The 19,835-nt window shown below is 40.2% G+C and overlaps 2 protein-coding genes across 2 annotated transcripts; both read right to left on the reverse strand.

The window, feature by feature from the left end:
• Nucleotides 1-4,726: 4,726 nt before the first annotated feature.
• Nucleotides 4,727-11,465, reverse strand: cdc45 (CDC45 cell division cycle 45 homolog). The gene is made up of 18 exons (XM_080433751.1): nt 11,297-11,465; nt 11,131-11,190; nt 10,045-10,137; nt 9,719-9,856; nt 9,075-9,221; nt 8,908-8,966; nt 8,775-8,823; nt 8,601-8,662; nt 8,421-8,471; nt 7,971-8,090; nt 7,680-7,811; nt 7,306-7,404; nt 7,014-7,175; nt 6,553-6,691; nt 6,372-6,455; nt 6,143-6,261; nt 5,742-5,818; nt 4,727-5,139 (listed from the first exon to the last, which is right to left on the reverse strand). The coding sequence occupies exons 1-18, from the start codon at nt 11,345-11,347 to the stop codon at nt 5,075-5,077; spliced, it is 1,707 nt and encodes a 568-aa protein (XP_080289877.1). The 5' UTR covers nt 11,348-11,465; the 3' UTR covers nt 4,727-5,074.
• A 1,397-nt stretch (nt 11,466-12,862) lies between these two features.
• Nucleotides 12,863-18,525, reverse strand: plpp5 (phospholipid phosphatase 5). The gene is made up of 8 exons (XM_080433396.1): nt 18,387-18,525; nt 17,839-17,973; nt 17,484-17,592; nt 16,672-16,762; nt 16,332-16,395; nt 16,101-16,225; nt 15,742-15,912; nt 12,863-15,452 (listed from the first exon to the last, which is right to left on the reverse strand). Exons 2-8 carry the CDS (start codon nt 17,907-17,909, stop codon nt 15,283-15,285), a joined length of 801 nt encoding a protein of 266 aa, XP_080289522.1. The 5' UTR covers nt 17,910-17,973; nt 18,387-18,525; the 3' UTR covers nt 12,863-15,282.
• Between the last annotated feature and the right edge of the window lie 1,310 nt (nt 18,526-19,835).

The following is a 19,835-nucleotide window of genomic DNA, read 5'->3' on the forward strand; positions in this document are numbered from 1 at the left end:
CTAACTGTTACCACTGTTGTTCTTCTACAGTTGAGTGCAACAAGCAATTCTGCCTCAATACTCAATCATGTATTTAACAAAAGCAATCATGGCACACCAACAATAAAGAAATGGCATATAAATACAAAATACATTCATGAAAAATAGAATCTGTAGCCTATCAAATCTGTAGCCTACTGCACTAACAATAACAACCACAGTTGAATTTACCTATCATATACCTATCAACATTTTATTATCACACTGTTGTGTGTTGTGTGTTGCGTGTGTGTGGTGGGTGTTTCTTCGTGCTTTAGATTGTCATAAAAGCTGTGAAAGTCTTTTGGCATGATCTCCTTGAGCTCTTAAACAAACTCCTGCACACACTCATTCTCTGTCCATTAACATTTAAAAAGAAAACACGAGCAGATGACCTTTGTGAAGACACCCTTCTCCTCTTTACTGGGGTGACATCTATCAAACCTTGCACATACATTCTCTTCTCTTCCCAGTTTATGTTCTCCCAAAAGCATTGAAAAATCTTCTCCCTGTCTGCCTCATACAGAGCAGAGCTTCTCTGAGAGCCTGAGAGGAGGGGGGAGTTGTTTGTTTTTGACGGACAGTTTGAGGGTCCAATGGAGTTAGGAGTTTTCGTCAGAGGCGCTTTTTAATACTTTTCATATGTTATTATTTAAAAAAAAATTACACAGATGTAGAGGGGGTTCAATAGCGTTGATTTATGAAAAATAAAATAAAAAATGAAAATGGAGTTCCCGGCTGGACACCGACGATATGACAATTTGGCCAATGTTTGACCAGTTTTTATAGTATAGTTTGTTGAGTACTTTTGATGCAGTAACAGTCTTTTTTATTTTCTCTTTTTGAGGTATTAAAAACTGTCATCTGGGGACCCCCAAAAAATCCTGTCGGGACCCCCCTGAGGGTCCCACAGGTTGAGAACCACTGCTGAAACATTCAAGGATGAGCCTGCACAAACAATGTAGTTATTATTATTGTATATAAGGTTGTTTGTTGCAAGTTCCAGGTCCTAAATTAGCCATTGATTGGGTTCTGGCCCACCATCTAATGTTTTGGCCCGAGGCCAAACTTATTTGCCGACCCCTGGGTTAGGGGTTCAGTGTCTTGCTCAAGGACACTTCGACACGTAACCAGATGGAGCCAGGAAACGAACCTGGAACCCTCGGACTCCAAGACCTAAGGCCACTCTACCTCCTGAGCCACTGCCGCCCCACTGTGTGTGACTCACCACACTCACAGCACGACTATGAAACAGGCCGCAGGCAAAGGGAGTCAGCTGTGGTCTTTTGTCTCTGGCCGTCCAGTATGGCTAATCCCATCTGGAATCTGAGATTGTTAGAGACACAAAACGGGGGTTACAACCAAATGGGTTTAGAAGCAGGGAGAGAAAGAGGGATATTGTGCAACGGGTGTGACTGTGTGTTAATACCTCACACAAACTGGTCTGCACCAGAAGTGACTACACAACATCACAGACTTACAGCCATTTCTTCATGTGAGCATCATGTGAGTGAGTTCAAGAGAGCACAGGTACACTGACCATGCCCAGTCCTGCAAGCCTTGTGTGAAATAATCTTTTTTTTGTTTGTTGCAAAAACAGAAGAGTCAAGGGCCACAAACTGGTGTAGTGTCAAAGAATTCCAGAAACTTTGTGGAATCAATGGTGGCTCATCTTCAATGGTGGAACAAATCTCACACAACAATCAAGTACAATACAAGTAAAACACATGTTCCAAACTAACGTCTTCCTCATGCAATATTTAAGGGCAGAATACTCTACAGTTCCCATGTACATGTACTAGACTTGGTGGGGAGGAATGCTGTGCATGGGTTTCTAATAATGAGTCACAGTTCGCAAAAAGGCACATTTACATTTTCTAGGAATAGCATGTACTGTATGTTGTAGCCACATTCAATAAATCTGTACATATCCTCTGCTTTCCTGGGGAATTTTGCACTGATGTTTATCAGTGCAAAACCTGTGCAGCCACATGAAATGTTGTATGGGAATGTTTTCCTTCAGAGTGGACCTATAGCTGTGGACATCTCATTATACCCATCCTAGAAGCAGTGAGCAGCGGTTGGTTGTAGCGCTCGGGGAGCAGTTGGGGGTTAAGTTAAGACTCAATAGTTAACTTAAGGTTTGGATTCCAGATGGAGTGTGTAAAAGTTGCTAAAGTATCAACTATGAATCTTAGCCAAATCACAACATGGGGCAGGAAGGTGTTCATGTCAGGGTTGTTTACAAAACTAGACTTTAATTCGCCAACATATTTTTCAAACTGAAAGAAGTTATTAGTCAGAGTTAGTTCTGCCAAGTGTGCCAGAAATGTATTAAATGTGTTAGTTAGAGAGCATTTCCTTTCACCATGTGCCTGTGATCACAAAGGATAGGCCCTTGGAGAGTAATGAGTGCTGAGATGGGGAAAGACTCAGGTTTCGCTTCTGGAGTGGGTCGCACCAACTGGTCTTTAATATTCTGACTTGTTTACACATGCTCCTGAAAAGTTGTAAGATTTACATGCCTGGGATAAGTCTATATTAGATTCATAGATTATATTTTGATGATTTGGGGTAGCTCGGCAAAAGAACCCAAGAAAAGGTATGGATCTACTCATCTACAATACAAACGCCGACTTTGTACGGTACATCCATTTCGGACGCAGACGGATCAGATCTTAAAATTGTGTAAAACGTTCTCAGATTCTGTATAACAACACATTATAGGCTAGTGTGTAAGGAGTAATTGTGGAAGGGGCTTGGGGCTGAAGATCATGTTGGGCGTGAGATGTGACTCAAAGCAAAAAACAAAAACCATAAAACAACAAAGTTGTTGATTCACAATGACTCCCATCCCATTTCAAGAGGAATGCTTAAAATAATTCACAAGGCATTTCAAATACTGCATATGCACTGCCTAGCGGACACGCACCCCCAAGTCACCAGCACAAATACAGGCCCACCATACATACACCACTCCCACCACAAGCACCATTAGGCTCTCCAAAGCAGCTTACCCCCTTCGGAGTAAAAAGGCAACATGACTGGGAGAGTGTGAGGCCTTCTAAGTCCTGTATTATGCATCTATGCACACATAAGAGCTCGACCCGCTCCTGTCACTGAGGGTATGTTTGTCTGTGTGCGTGTGGGGCCTTGTGCGTGCCACATTCCCCAGATGCAGAGCAGTGGAAAGGCCGGTGGCCCCACTTTGCCAGAGGTGGGAGAGAGTGGGGGATGGAGGGCAGATTGATTTAAGGGTGATGCGAAAAGACAGTGATGGCAAAAACAGGTGGATTTATGCTTTTGTTAAAATAAGGGCTAAATAGCTCTATATTCCGATTGGAAATGGAACACTCAAATTGAAGCTGATAAATTATCTTTGTGGGGTTTCTTTGGCCTTTTTAGTAAACCGAAGGTAGGCAGCGTGGAGAGGAGTTATTAACAGTACGAACATAAAAGGTAGGCTACTGTACTAACTACCTGGATTCAGTCCCAAATGAAGACAAGTGCGAGTAGGGCTTGGATAGATAAAAGGCAGGCTAGAAAGCAGATCCCAGGAGTTATAGGGGTGTAACATGAATGTGACGGCAGTCAAAGTCAGTCAGTTAATTGCCAGTAGATACCTCAGATGTTCTTTAGAGTAGATCCGACCTGTCTGTCCTGGACCTGTCACAGCATGAGTTTCTGTGTGTGTTAGAGAGAGTGTAATCTGATGGTCATCCCGTGGTAATGATGATGTTGAGAAAATAAGCAGTCTTGCTGTAATTGATACACGGCCGTGTTTCTGTACTGGACATATGCACATATACAGTAATTTGGTAGGTCTGATGCCAAGTGCTCCATATCCTAACATGGTGCCGTTTCTTATACAGTATGGATAAGATCGTCCTGTTTATAAGCAGTACAATCCTGCAATGTGAGCTGCTTCCAAATAGTCTACCCAGGGGAAGTGTGGAGTCACACACATTCATACACAAAGCAATTACATGATGTTTGACGCACGCACCCCCTCACTGGTGACAACAACACACATCCCAATTAGCTCACTGCTTCTGCACGATGCAGCTTCTGGCACTGTTGGGGACCAAGTCCAGCCTTTCCTGTGAAACAACCCAAACACCCTCTGCTACGAGGTTCATGACCTAATCCTGATCCAAGAGTGATAAGGAGCTTAATTGCCCCACTGAGAGGGGACTGGACCCCACCCTTCCAAGTCATGCAATGGACCCTGACCAAATCACCATCAGGAAGCCTGGCCTATATTTCCCCATGTGGGCCAAGGTCACTGGCCTCACCTTTGCTCTATATCGGTTGTGTGAGCTTGTTGGAAGATGTTATGCTCATCAAACCATAGATATCTGATGCTATCCAATAGGTAATCTTGGCGGTTCTGAAAGCACGTCAAACAACTATAATGAAACTTAAACATAATGCCATCTGATAATGCCATCTGATAACTGTTCTTGCATTAACTTGTTATAATCAGACACTTTAAATATTTATGTTTGTCAATGTTATATTTTTCTATTCATTGTTGGAAAGTAAGCAGGATATTTTTAAAGATGTAATGCAGATGTAGAACTTTTTTGATCCAATTCATACCTACCACTACCAGAGGTGATTTGGGTTGTGTTTTTTCTATCATCTCACAAACCTAACAATATCCATAATATGATAAAGATAATAAAAGCAATTGTGTGTTGTTAAAATGATTTATTAAACATGTAAAGGGTATGTCACACAAACATCACTTACACTGAAAAGAAAAAGGCATCACTGTATTTCCGAGCATTTTAAAAGCAAAAGTAAACATTAAAACACTACATTTATACCATCACTGTACAATATAAATAAAAATACCACACACACACGATAAAGAATATATTCACAAATTTCATAAAAATAAAACCAAGCACTGGTTTCTACCTCATTTGGCACTAAGAGTGATTTCAAATCACACTTCTGATGTTTCCTGGCCAGATGTCAGTGTGTTGTAAGGTACAATTCAGCTGCGCTTTCAGAGGCCTGCCCTTGTTCCACTGAGCGTGACAAATCCTTATGACAGGAGGGTGATCAGTGCATCCAGAAACTTGGTCCGGTCCTCCATCTTCAGTTCAATTACTGAAGAGGAAGAAAATGGGTCAGAACAGAAGTGTATGACTAAAAGGATCAGTCATATCAGTGGCATGTGGGCCATACCATGTAAGGTTTTAAAAGAGTTACTGTAATAAGACACCATTGGGAGGTTTATTGCAAGCAGTTTTTGAAATACAGTATAATACTATTCATCTGAATCACTTAATATTGAGAGGCAGCCTGGGGGGAATCTGTTATATTCAACATTAACCCACATCGAGGCTTTCTGAATTACTGCATGTCCAATCATGTACATTTTAAATGTTTAGAATTGAAATCATAGCCATCATTAGAAAAACTGACAGCTACAGATTTCGGACGGACAGCATAATGCACTGTCGATTATACACTTTGTGGTGTGACAGTTACCCCATTACTCAGTAGTGTGATTGTTTCAGAGGTCTGAAGTTCAAATGAATGCAATTCAGGGCTGCCACCTAGTGGCCAATGTGAAGAAAATCAATGCATTGACCATGGACCACATTGGACACAGTCCCCAGGGCTCAATCAAATCTGTTAATAAAGTATTCAGTCAATCAATGCAACATTATGGCAACTATCAGTTTGAGACTTTTCTTGAAACTTACCTGATGTATCAAAGTGGTCATGGAGTGTTCTGGAGCTGGTGCTCTCCGCAGCCTTCTCAAAAGCCCGGCCAAAGAAACTAGTAAGGGAAAAAGTTCATAGTCATCAAATGAATATGAAATAGTATACACGAATTTAAACAAACACAATAAAAGAATATTTAAATCAGGCTATTTGAATATCCAAACAGCAACAGCTTCATGTCAAATAAAAAATAAAAAGACCTTCTTAAGCAAGGATTTGAAAAGAATCCCTGACCTACATGTCCAATCAGTATACAGTACATACAGTAGGAATGGAAAAGCTACATCCATGCATCTCTGAATTTTCAATCATAAATCATAATAGCACACCGGTGATCTGATTTATTGATGTCATGCAGCTCTACTCAGAGGGGCCTTACTTCTTCTTGTCAGAGGTCTCAGACTCTGGAGGGATGCCCAGGATGATGACCGTGCCCTTCTCCACATCCAGGGGAGCAGCCATGATCAGGGGCAGCAGCTTACAGCGCTTGTTTCTCGTCTGATTGAGAAGAGGAAGAAATGGAGATGTTAACAACTGCGCTCACCGCACACACAAGCAGAGCAACCTCTTCTCAGTGTTTGGATGGCGATGCGCCTCGGGGAACTCACAGAACGGACAAAAGCTTTCAGGAGGTACTTGCTGAGCAGAGTTAAGGCCATGGGTTTGGAAAACAGCTTCACATCGGGGGTGCCCTATATGTATACATATAATGGAGGAAAGGATTAGAGTTTGCAGAGGATGTAGAAGCCACAGGATACACGTACAATTGTTACGCAGACATGCACCGACCTCCATGAGGTAGCAGTAGAGGAAAGGTCCCTGGGACACGATGAGATTGGTACAAATGCAGCTGGCCACCGTCTGTTGGATGGCCATCAACTTCTTCTTGGCTAAGTTGATGCCCAAGTGTAACCGCTCCAGGTTACTCCTGCAAGGGGCGAGACAGGGAGAAATCCGTTGGTCTACTAAATAAATTACGCTGAACGTTTGAGTTCAGATAAATATGAATTACAGTCAAGGTTGAGAAATACATCAATCCTGCTGATAATCTCAACATTTCTGAGCACATAGTATGTGAAAATAAAATGTCAAATTTGGGCAATTTCTCTCCTCCTGCAAAACGTGTTTGCATGCATTTGTGACAAGCAGTACAATCACCCTCACAAATAAATACTAATAGGGGAATACCAAAAGTTGTGTGACATTATGGCACTCATTGTATTCATTCAATGTGTTCCTGTGAAATATACCTGGAAAGGCAGTCGAGAGCCTTTATGAAGTTGTCGCTGGCGCCCTCATCTTTCTCTGTGTTCTCGAGCAAGGCAGCAGCAGCATGCACAACATCATTTGCCAGGAAACGGTTCTTAAAGCCAAAGTGAACACCAAACGTCTGGATACGGATGTCCTTCATACTGGTGTGTGGGTGTGACACAGACAATGTGAATTGCAACATGTTTCACTTAGAATTGTGTATATATGCACACTAATATAAAAAATAAGTAGTAAGGAAGTAGTTTGACTGTCATTTCTCTAGAACCATACCCATATTTATTGGAAGACTCCTCTATGACATCCCTTAGGTTCTCCTTGATTGACATGTCCATGGAGTTGAATTTCTGACGGACCTGCTTCAATGGCAAACTGAGAAGAAATTACACAAATCATCAAGTGCTAGTGAGAAACAGCATAATATTGTCCAAACATCCATTTCAGCAGGTCAGGCTATTTCTCTTATTTAATTCAGGTTTCGTGGCAGAGAAGCTCAACTTTCACTTTACTGATGACTCCTGCTCCATAAACATTGAATCCTTATCCCATCAAATCATGTCAATACAACCTGCTGATGTCCTGCAACATATAATACCTATCCTTTTAGCTGAATCCTCATCCCGTGTATGCACATTCTTATGACTCACCCCATGTCTGCTAGGAACTCCTGGAGTTTCTTCTGTCCATTCAGAGACCACAGTTTGAAGTTGCAGGACGTGTAGCAAGAGTTACAAATACTCTCATAAAGAGACCAGTGCTGGTAGAGCGTCAGACGCAGACTGGGGTGCAGCAGTTAAGGAGAAACACCAAGAGAGGGAGAGAGGAAATACCACAAACCACAAATATACTGGGCACCAATGATTCCTATCGTAACAACATGTAGTGAACAAAGTGTTGGTGCAGGGGAAAATGTTGCCATGCTAGTGTATCCAGGATACTCGTATTCAAAAGAGATCCTCATGCAGTCGATGGAGAGGGAGTTCTCCTCGTCCTCGTTCCTGTGGTTGTGACGGGAGACGTGACGCTGCAGGGTGGCGATGTCTGTCACATACTTCATGCTGACAGAGATGAGGGACAGAGAAGCACAGCATGTTGACGTGTGATCAGAATCATGCGCTATGTATATTGCAATTCAATACACTGAAGACTTTAGTCAAAACATTGGTAGCTTTATAATAAGATTATTTAGCATAGTGGCTACAAGTGTGTGACTGTGACTGCGTTCCTCCAAACTATAAAATATGAAAATGATATGGCTACGACAAGATGACAGAACGTAGTAGCATCACGCTCTAACAGTCAGTATACTTAGTTTAGTTCTGTATATGGCTATATACAGAACTATATAGCCATATAGTTATATTGGGATATGGTAAACATATTCTTACTTGGTGATTTTATCATGAACCCACTGGTCTGTCAGGCCAATGATAGCCCACCTGCAAAACACCAAAACAATTTGTCTCAGATGCCACAATGCTGTGCATCAAAAATAATAAAAACATCAATCACATCATAATAATAGTGCAGAAAATGCCAGAAAAACAACATATACAGTAATAGCTTACCACAGCATATCCTTGGTATCTTTAGTCAACACCCAGGCCAGCTCAAATATCACCATTGCAGCCTGACAAGAGAAAATGCATTTAAAGACTATGGCATTTAAAAAAATGTTTTCTTAGGCACATTTGCCTACAATAAAGCTAATATAAAGGGTGAACATTAATTAATATACTCACAGAGGTGCCGTGGTATTCATACTGTTCATAGTCAAACAAGATCTCACGTCTGTGAAATGAGCGCAAAAGTTAGCATTAGCGTCTGCACTGTGCTTTATGAACATTTGTCACCTCCTAAGAGAGAATACTTTACCTGCGTGCCTCCCATTCCCTCTTCGCCCGCTGCCTTTCAATCCTCCTTTCCACTGCTCCCTACAATGAGACGATGGAAAACGATACAGTGACTGGTTAGCATCACCCCACTCACAGCAGAGCAGTGTTTTGAAAGTATGAATATAAATACTCCCTATCAACACGCACATCTTCAAATCTCCTGCGTTTCCCAGAAGGCTCTGTGCCCTCGTCGCTTTCATTCCCAGAGTCACCTCCCTCTTCATCCTCATCGCGGAAGATGTCATCGTAGGAGGGCACACCCAGGTCATCGTCCTGTTTGATCAGAAGCTTGATCTGTGGCAAGGAAAGACAAGAGGGATTTGTACATGTTAACATAAACATACCATACCTGCTGATATGGCAGGTATGGTATTTTGGCTTTTAGTGAGGCTTAACACGGCACTGGTGCAACTAAGATTGGTTTAAGTGTCTAAGAACACAAGACAAAGGACGGAACATATAGTATATCCACTCAGGAGGTCAATACAAGAAAACAACACAACCAGGATAAAATACAATCCGTCTCAACTTCATCTAGCTTCCTGAAAAATGCTATGGTGGGGCATGTTTTTTAATTTAATAATAAAACATTGTATTTGTAATGCACTTTATATTTGAACCAAATCTCAAATGTACACTGTCTCTTAATTGGTTCTAGATTGTAAAGCACTTTGATCATCATTAGTTTGTTTGAAATGTGCTATAGAAATATAGGTACAGCAGTGGCTCGGGTAGGGGTGCAACAGACTTTTTTGGGGAAAAAAGCAATTTAAACCCGAATGCTATCCCACCTGATTGTCATTGTAGACATTGACCACATCGACAGGCCGGTGGGTGTCACAAATGAAGAAGATAGAGTCTTCATCTGGTAGGAGTGTCTCTAGGAGGTCAACGTTGGCCCCACAGTTGATCAGAACAAAAAACTGAAACTACAACAAACAGTCAGGTTTAAGAACTAAGTATACATTCGCTGAGGTACAGCCATAAATAAACCTTTGCAAGCAGTGCAAAAAATCTAACATGATTTCAAGTGAACAATCAACAGTCAGCTCTTTCCATTATCCAGTTATTTTTTTGTCATGTCCATTCCCTGTTTTGGTCACAAAACATCAATTACCTGCTCCTTGTGTTCAAGGAAAGCAGTGCCCAGGTCTTGCCAGCCTGTAACTGGCACCAGCGTGTACTGGACCTGGTCACAGTGGAACAGTGCCTGACAAAGAGTAAACAGTAAACAAGGTCAGTTTGTTGTTGCCAACAGTTTAGTACAGCTTTTTTTCACTGACAATAAAACACATTTTAAATCCCCAAGTAGAGCAGACGATTCCAACTGGCCAATGTTTCTCAACAGCTACATTATGGCAGTTTATAAACAACAATCCTCACAACTGAACCCACCACAAGCTAGTAAACAAGCAGTGATGGAAAGTAACTAAGTACAGTTTTGAAGTATTTTTTTACTTTACTGGATTATTTCAGTTTTCAATACTTTTACTTCCAATACATCTCAAAGGAAAATATTGTACTTTTACTCCACTACAATTATTTGAATACTTTAGTTACTTACTAGTTACTTTGTAGATTTATATTACTATTACAAAATATACATTAAGTGAATGTATGTTTTGTAATAATAATAAAAAGGTTAAAAAAAAAATAGGTTAATGTCATTAACCTCTTCAGCCATATATATACTTCGGCTATTTGAAAATTGCCGATCTACATGTAGATCTGTTATTTTCAAAAGATTTTAATACATTTTGAAACCTGAAATGGGACTTTCTGCATAATGAGTGTTTACTTTTAGTACTTTAAGTACACTTTGATGGCAATACTTTTGTACTTTTACTTAAGTTAATTTTGAATACCAAACATTTACTTAAAGGGATACTTCACTTTCGGAACGGGGAAACATTTAAAAAATATATTAAAAATAAATGAAAAAAGTAATGGAAAATTCATGGCCCCCTCACGCATTAGAGTGTCCTACTAATGTGTGAGGGGGCCTTTATTTTGCCATAACTTCTTTAATTTTTTTTAAATATATATTTTTAATGTTTATTTTATGTGAAAGTGAAGTATCCCTTTAACAGAGTATTTCTACATTATAGTATTGATACTTTTACTGAAGCAAAACATGCGAGGACTTCTTCCTCCACTGTAAACAAGACAAGTGTACAAGATGAATAATAACTGAATACTTTACCTGCAGTATCTTACAGGCACAAAGAGCATCGATGTCTGATGAGACCAGAAGGGCGACTCTCTGAAAGGTTTCATGGGAGAGAGAAACGTAAAGAGACAGAATATTAGTATACATATTTCAATCTAAAATAGCTTGCGTTAGCCAACGTAGCATAAACAACTCGCACCTGGTTGGCGACAACGTCGTAAAACTCCTTTCTTATGTCCGTAACAAACATTGTCTCCACAATGTGATAATGTATATATTTAAAAGACTTAAAACACCATATAGCGACTTGAAAACAAATATTTGTCTGAATAACAGTGTTGTCAGAGCCTTTGCTGTTGTTCAGTTTCTCTTCCTTCCTTGTTAGAAATGTACCGCCAAAACCATACGTCAGATTCAACCAATCAGAGCGGGTGGGGCAAGTACACGTAGCGTCTGATTGGTTACTTTGTTGTAAGACAGCCCCCGACATCCGGGTTGCGTTCAGCCGTGTTGCCATGTCCGCTTATTATAAGCGGCTTTGGGCTTGTTTTTCTGTTAAGTTGCTTAATTAATGGCAGTGGTTGTGGTTTTTTTAAGTTAGTTTCTAAAGTGTAATTGCTTATTTAGGCTTCCAAATTTTTTAAACTATTATTTAAACCAGTGGTTCTCAAATATTTTCATGAAAATTGTTTGTGCCAGGGAGCATTTGTTTTGTTAGAATGTTTCAAAAGAAAACATTTTATTGTGAGTTTTTGAAAATAGCAGCTCTACAAGCTTTTAGATCGGCAATTGTCAACTATTAGCCTATACAGGTTTTAAGTGCTCATGTGGCTTCAAGTTGCTTCTTTTGGGCTTGTTTTCCTAGACCTGGTTGCTTATTTCTCTCACACAATATGGCAACATCAGTTGCGTTCAGCCTTTCAGTCAAACCGATTCAGAATCAGTGTGTAGAGTAGTAGATTAAAGTGTACTTGTCTGTACTCTGACTTGGCCTTATGGACTGCATGTGGTTCTCGAACATTTTTATACCGAGGACCCCCAAATTGATATGTGTTTAACTGCGGACCCCGATCTGAGAAGGTTTTGTGCCAGGGAGTCAGGGACCCCCAGAAGAGAAGATTTGTGTATCGTTTTAATTTTTCAAAATTATAACAAAATGTTCCAATTTTTCAAGATGTTTCCAAAATTGCAGATCTACAAGCTCACAACGTGTAGATCAGCTATTTCTGAATATGCATAGAATAAAATAGGTTACACTTATTGTGATACTATATTAAGTTATTTTGCTGGGGGCCCCCTGGAACCCCTTCAAGAAGGACCCCTGGGGAGGTCCCCGGACCTCACTTTGAGAACCACTAGTGTAAACAAAGTATGAATCCTGGCGCTCCTAGTCCACTGACCTCTGGCCAACTTTGCTACTCAAATGAACATAATTAAGTTGATATCAGCCAGAAGTTATTAGCATTTAAAACTAAATTTAAGCTGTATGCATTTTGGTACACTTGGGTATTGCCTTGCAGACCTCTTGATATATTCTATAATTCTGATATTTAATTGTATCAAGATTTCCTTGATACAATTCAATTGGAAATTATAGCATGAGGTCCACAGGGCAAACTTGATTACAGTTCAGTGAATGAGCAGGAAATCTGGTATATTGTTTTGAATTAGTAAAAAAACGATTTCATAGTGTGATATATTATACCACATGTTATATGATCAGAAGGCATATCTGGGTTCATAATAAGCAAACCGACTATGCAGAGATTTGAGTTTATTTAGAAACACCAAGTTTCATGAAAAGCATCACATGTACAATCAGGATACTGTGTCCACAGGAGCAGTCGTTAAGGTTGATTTAGTTAGTTGCACGCTGCTGTTGCACACCCAAAATAGCCGATCTACAAGCTCACCTGTTGCAGTGCAATACATTGTGAACTTGTAGATTTATTTTTGGTGCGTGACACGGTGAGCAACCACGTACAAATCAGGCATATGTGTCCAACAAGCTAAGGTAATCAGCATGACAACAAAGCACTAGCTTCGATTTTTAAAAATCCCTGACCACAGTAGCAAATCTGAAATAAATCATGATTAATTGGGGATGTTAACAACAACCCTACCTTCAGATCTGAAAGAAAAGCTATAGAAAAAAAATCACACCAGAGAAATGGAGGAGTTGCTTTGGGGCCGGTAGATACCAAGGTCAGGCATGATGACCTAATAAGAGTATATACTTTACCAGTGGAGCATGCATGATGACATCATTTACAGCATTTACTCAAAGAGCAGTGGGGTGCAATAGGCATTTTATGTATAGCATTTACCCACAATTGTGAAATATTTTCTTTTTAAAACAATATGTACTATTTTCACATTGGGGTACACATGTAAATAATCAAATAATTCAAGTTAACTCCGGCATGCCAAAAAAAAATAAAAAATGAAATATAGCACTTTTAGTGACTTGTGCATTATCCCACAAATAAGATCTACAAAAGGAAATTGACATAAAATATTGGTCTCAATGGTCTGTAAAAGATTGTTTCTTATTCAGTTTCTCAACTGCAGCTCGCTCAGTTTTTGTACCCATCAAATACACATCATTTAAATCTATAGAGAAAAAACTGAAAAACATTTGAGGTAAATAAAAGGCAGCATATCATATTTTAAACATAATCTATATCCAGACATATTGAAATGCCACTGCTTCACATAAATAGACTGCAAAACAATCATGAGCTAACATACTGACCCAAGTAATTTCTACAACATACTGTAAAAGTTTGGAGAAAATATTCCCCACCATGAGCAGTGTATAGTTCATTGACCATATTCACGTGGCAGCCATTTTGCTCCTATGTCATGCTAGGGTTAAATATGATCAATTGGTTAACATTGAATGAGAACCACTGTGCAATGCAATAAACAAAGGCACAAAGTAGTCTGTTGTTTCTGCCAAACCATTTGGTCTAAAACCACTGTGATCCGATTGCTTCTGCTCAATTCACAGCAATGAACAAAGTGCTTCGATCCATCAAGGCTTCATGTGGATCGACACAGGACAATGGCTGCTTTTTTTCAGTTCCTGTGTAAGACCATCCGGAAAAAGAAAGACCCGGACAAAAAGTGAAACACAAAAAAGAAGAACAAACTAAACCATCATCTGTGCTGTGGCTTTGTCTGTCCATCAAACTGTTGACAGTAAGAACAGCACACAAACACTCCTAGACATAAATAGCATTAAAAAAATGAACCCTCCCCTGTAAGTGCTCAGAATACATTTGTCTACGAACAGGATATAAAACCTCAGCAGCAGAAACAGTGGAAAGTTAGCACCACCAGGAGGGTTTAGGCCTTTACAGTCAGACCAACCCCACACAGTTTCAACAGAAGGGTCTGATTCCATTTCAGCTCCTATCAATCTACTCCTGCCTACTAGATGATGCCTTACCCCCAACTACCTGATATTATGCAGCTGGTACTATGCAGGGGAAAGTGCCAATAGTCCACACTTCAAAAGGGCTTGAATAGGTTAGGAGAAAGATCTAGGTTGCAGTAATAAAACCAGGCCAAGGCCTGAGACTACCATTTTTTTCTGTTACAGTATTACCCAATTTGCAGCCTAGTTAATGTTGATGAGCATTAAGCAAGTAAAAACCAAGCACTGAAGGCTTTGCAAAAAGAGTTTCTCCAAAATGTGTTAATGGAAATATATGACATTCATAATGTGCTTTAGGAAGACAGATATTTAAAGCACTAGACAAGAGGAGTGGCAAGTGCCCAAATATGTTTTCTATATGATGCAATTGCAAGGGCAACAAAAGACGGGTTGTACTTAGATACGGTTAGTCCGCAGAAAAACTTTACATCAATCATTTCTTAAACAAACAAGAAATAAAATATTTCACCAAGACAAATCAGATCTACAATTTCTACCCTGGTCTTCAAGAACAGATACAGTAAAACTTGGAAAAACTCTCAAGCAGTGCCTTTGGTTAAGGAACTGTTATACAAGAAGTTAGTAAGGAACCAAAAGGCAGTGAGCTATTTGTCTAGTGTTTTGTTGAGCTGGTTAGCGGTTGTGTATATCTGAAGTTCTGTACAGTAAGTGTGCGGGCAAATTGTGAAGTGGCCTATTACAAATTACACAAATACTGCAAAGTTGTCCAGTTACAGTGCTTTCTACAGGGGCAATATGTAATTGGAGTTGGCCAGCTTGCGTTCCTGTGCAGCGGGTACAGTCTCTCTGTGACGTAGAGGCCTGTGGCAGTCGGGGTCCTGTAGCGGTGGATAGTGCTGTCTATAACACAACCAAGCAAATGCAAATCCCAGCAGAGACCCAACCAAAACATCTACACGAAGAGGAGAGAAGAGAACAATCATATAATTATTCATCTGAGCATGGGGACATTACCTGATTTTATTATTTTATTCTCTCCTCAAAGAGAATCAGAATGCCCATCACTAGTTCAAACTGGGTTAAGGTACGCTTCATTGTGCAGTTACTTTTATCTTTTTATTTCATGCATGTGTAATTATATGCATACTATGATTAGGATATTTAAGACGAAATTCAGATTTTTATTGCACTAATCTTATTACTCTACATTTGTTCAAAGAGTCAAGTGCTTAGGCTCACACCTTGCCAGTGGTGCTTGTAGTCACAGGTTCTGGAGAGGGCAATCATGGATGCGAGAAGTATCGGGGTGAGGAAGACACACAGCCGCCATGCCCTGCCTTGGCCCCCTGGACTGAAGCACCGCACTTTACCTCCCACATACAGCGCTGTGAAACCCAACCCAGCAAAGGCAACTGGGGAAAGAGACAGAATGAGATCCATAGAGAAGCAATGAAAATACTTGCACAGCCTGGAGGTAAAAACATATTTGCATTTGAAACCATTAGCCTACTCTATGCCCTTTTTAAAATTACTATACACCCTATTGTTTCCTTTGTGACTGCTGATGTACAAACATATCAGGGACAGGGAACTCTCTTACAGGAGGAGTGTCCACTGGGGAAGCTCTTCCTGCCTTCCACGACGACATCTGGGTCACCGCTGCAGTGCATCTCCAGGTTCATCTGACCGTCTGGGAAACATCGGTAAAAGAAGTCTGGTCGTGGCCTGGGACAGGGACATTCCATCATGATACTGAATTCTATGGTGCACTGGTGCAAGACAACAGCTTACACAGTAGATTACACACATGCTTGCTCCAGAAGAAACTCACCTGCCAACGACCAGCTTGATGGCGTTGGTGAAAACACCATTCAAAACCAGAGTCAGAGTCACAGCTGTAGAAGAGAGGAAGACAGAGAAGAGAACTGAATCAATCTCAGACCCGCCGTCATCCTCCACTTCAATTCAATTCAATTTTATTAAAGTGTCAAATCACAACAAGTTGTCTCAAGACACTTTACATGTAGAGCAGAGACCTGACAGTCCCACCCTGAGCAAGCAATTTTGCAACAGTGGCAACGAAAAACTCCCCCTTACTGCACTTATTCGGCCAATGGTGCCTTTATTTATACAGTTTGAATACAATTTCCGTAAACCATTATGATCCTTACCAAGGGATGCTTCCTTGAGGTCTCCTCTCTCTACCCTCTTCAGGAGGGTGAACATCATGATTACTATCAGAGGGGTGAAACAGGCCACACTCTGGTGCAAAGACAAATAGAAAATAAACATTCAGTTCGAGTTCTCTTTTTAAAATATAACATAAAAAAAGGGATTGTGCCAACCACAAATTACACTCAGTGATGAGTTTTAGAGAGAATACCTGAAAAATAGAGTCTGCATACTAGCCATCAATAGAGTTCAACATTGGTGAACTTTGACCGGGCGTCAATCAATAGAAAAGAAGAATCAAGAACGTTTATTTGTCACTACTCATACAGGTACAAGCAGTAAAATACAGGCCCAATTTGCCTTAATTACATTGCATCCTTAGCAATCTCACTATTGCACATTTGTACATAAAATGACGATGCTGAAACAATATATTGTGCAGCACTAGGATTACCCTAAATCCATCATGCACTGTATAGATCTGCTGCTATGCTCACACACCTTTATATCTTATCTCAAGTACCATGTGTAAATACGTAGATAACCTGTTTTTTTTTGTTCTCTTGTTTGATCTCCTTTCCCCTTTGCCCCACTCCCCTTCTTCCCTTTCTTTTTTTTCTATGGAAATCACAATACGATGGCTTGTTTGTGTTTGTGTAGCAGAGTGGATCACAGCCTCAGTCTGTTGACCTAAAAGCCTAATATCTCCCCAGGCCATAGAAATGTGGACTTTTCTTGTTTTAGGAGAGAACCCAGCAGGAGGATGTGGACATCAAGAAACCTCACATGCACTCAAGTGTATAATACTCACAAACATAAGAGAGGTAGGTACATGGTCCCTTTCCACACGATGGAACTTATACAACCACATCTCCTCTGCCTGGATTTCACGGTTGAATGGAGGAAGCTGCTCCGTTACACTGTGATAAACACAAATATACACACACTGTAAAATCCTGCTCACTGTTTATTTAACTCAGAGAGTGTGTGTGTGTGTGTGTGTGTGTGTGCAAGTCCATTTGGTTACATTTGTACGCTCTCTGAACTACTAATGGATGAATTAGCACTTACTCAATTATATGACAGGTATACCACTGGAACAACATAATGATCATTTTTAATAATGAAATCATAGAACAGAAAATATTAACAAAAGTCATACTCACAGGAACACAATCAAAAGCACCATTCTGATGGATACCTCAGAGAGGAACCCACGTAGGAGCTTCCTCTTCATTTTATTTCTTAAAAGTCCACTTCAGTCAACAGCCAACATGTTCAATCTAGAAGAGAACCCTTTTCTAAAAGGTGTGGGTAAGAAAATTACAGATTACTTCATGTGCTTCTGTGCTGCACCCTCACCTTATTATTACTACATACACCTGACACACCTAGACCACCATGCTGTCATCTCAGCATTAGGCAAAGCACCTGATACAGTGACACCCATAGGGTGGCAAAAAGTGAAACAATGTAATTGCAGTGCTTTTGATCATTTCGAGCTCATATGAGCTGCCAGCCAAAACACAGAACAAGGATGACAGGCCTCGCCTTAACATATTAAATTACATTAGTTACTAAAACAAAAGCATCTCAAGTCGGCTAAGCTACTGTCTTTAGCAACATCTGTCCTGTCAAGCTGCACAGACATCTGGTCTGGGGGTATATTTAAGCATCCACTATGCCTGCGTCTGGCCTGTACGTTTATACTAACCTTAAATGATGTCCTTTATCTGCCTCCACGTAGTCACATATTGGTGATGATAACGTGGATCGATCAGGCCTACACATCGATCACTCCATTTGTGGCATTCCTGCAACTACCGTGTTTGAGGAGGACGTAAAGAACAGCGATATGATGATCAGTGTTGCCATGTGTTACGAGAGAAACAAGCAACCAGGTCTATGAAAACAAGCCCAAAAGAACCGAGCCCTTCGCGGCTTCGTCCTTTAAACATAATGTTCATTGATTATTTGAAAATAGGCGATCTACAAGCTCACAACACGTTGCATGCTATTTTAAAAAAAAAAACTTTTTAAAAAAGTGCAAAATGTGGAATCTTTTTAATATGATTCTAACAACACAATCCACAAATCTGGTATGGGTTTCCCTGGAACAAAAAAAATCCAGATGGGGGGTCCGCACTCCGCACTGTCCGCAGACAAATACATATTAGTTTGGGGGTCCTTGACATGAAAAATATTTCAGAACCACTGATTTCAACCATAATGAAAACAAACAAACATTGGAAACAAGCCCAAATAAGCAACTATGCCCAAAAAAACGCAACCCGGCGGCCAAACTACCAATATTTACAAGCAACTTTACAGAAAAAGAAGCCTAAAGTCGCTTATAATAGGCGGACATGGCAACTCTGATGATGATGATGCCACGGAGCAAGCAACAGCAAGTCCGTGAAGGCGCTTCAAACAGCCAAGCCACTTCTGGTTAAAGATCTCCAGAATAAGAGCATACATGCATGACACAAGTTCACCTGTAAAGAAAACAAAATAAACCAATACTTTTCATATGTAATACCTTTAATATTATTTTATTATTGAGTATTGAAAAGATCTTAAAAGTCCTTAAATTGTCACTTCACCCCCCCCCCCCCCAAAAAAAAAGTCATGTGGGGACCCCCCTGGGGGTCCCGACCCACAGGTTGAGAACCCCTGCTCTAGTTCATGCAGACATTTCTTGGAGTAACATTCCCTTTTCTTCCGGTTCCTACTGAGGCTCATTGTTCCCCTTAATATCTTTACAGCTTCCGCTTTATGACAGTGACAACCACCTCTTTTTGCTCTCATATTATTCAACCTCCCGTCTTTAATTCTCCTTATTTTTTGTGAAATATAAAAATAAAAACAACCTTATGTGACACGCCTACTACTGAAAAAACGCACTCTGTGTGGAAGCAGGTAACTTCCTGGACCCTACTCAAATAAAAGCCATATGATAAAGTGGTGGTAAAAGTACTCAAATTGTTTACTTAAAAAATGTAGTAGTAGTCGGCCTAGTACCAAAAGTAAAAGTGCCCATTATAAAATGTATATACAAAAAAAATGTATCAAAAATAGCCAAAGTTTAAATAGGGCTGTAGGGGTTAATGTATGTTTTATATTTGACTCTTGAGATGTAGTGGAGTAAAAGTAAAAGTATGAA

Source organism: Gymnoscopelus braueri (assembly GCF_963280865.1).
Source record: "Gymnoscopelus braueri genome assembly, chromosome: 7".
NCBI classification, from domain to species: domain Eukaryota; kingdom Metazoa; phylum Chordata; class Actinopteri; order Myctophiformes; family Myctophidae; genus Gymnoscopelus; species Gymnoscopelus braueri.

What these genes read in the sequence shown, in the direction of transcription:
- cdc45 (XM_080433751.1), bottom strand. Translation starts at nt 11,347, where the DNA reads ATGTTTGTTACGGACATAAGAAAGGAGTTTTACGACGTTGTCGCCAAC. An exon ending in ATGAATACCACGGCACCTCT is followed by an intron (nt 8,663 to 8,774) that starts GTGAGTATATTA and finishes TTCTCTTGTCAG; the next exon opens with GCTGCAATGGTGATATTTGA. An exon ending in GAGTTCCTAGCAGACATGGG is followed by an intron (nt 7,405 to 7,679) that starts GTGAGTCATAAG and finishes ATTTCTTCTCAG; the next exon opens with TTTGCCATTGAAGCAGGTCC.
- plpp5 (XM_080433396.1), bottom strand. Translation starts at nt 17,909, where the DNA reads ATGAAGAGGAAGCTCCTACGTGGGTTCCTCTCTGAGGTATCCATCAGA. An exon ending in CCCCAGTGGACACTCCTCCT is followed by an intron (nt 15,913 to 16,100) that starts GTAAGAGAGTTC and finishes CTCTTTCCCCAG; the next exon opens with TTGCCTTTGCTGGGTTGGGT. An exon ending in CTACAAGCACCACTGGCAAG is followed by an intron (nt 15,453 to 15,741) that starts GTGTGAGCCTAA and finishes CTCTTCGTGTAG; the next exon opens with ATGTTTTGGTTGGGTCTCTG.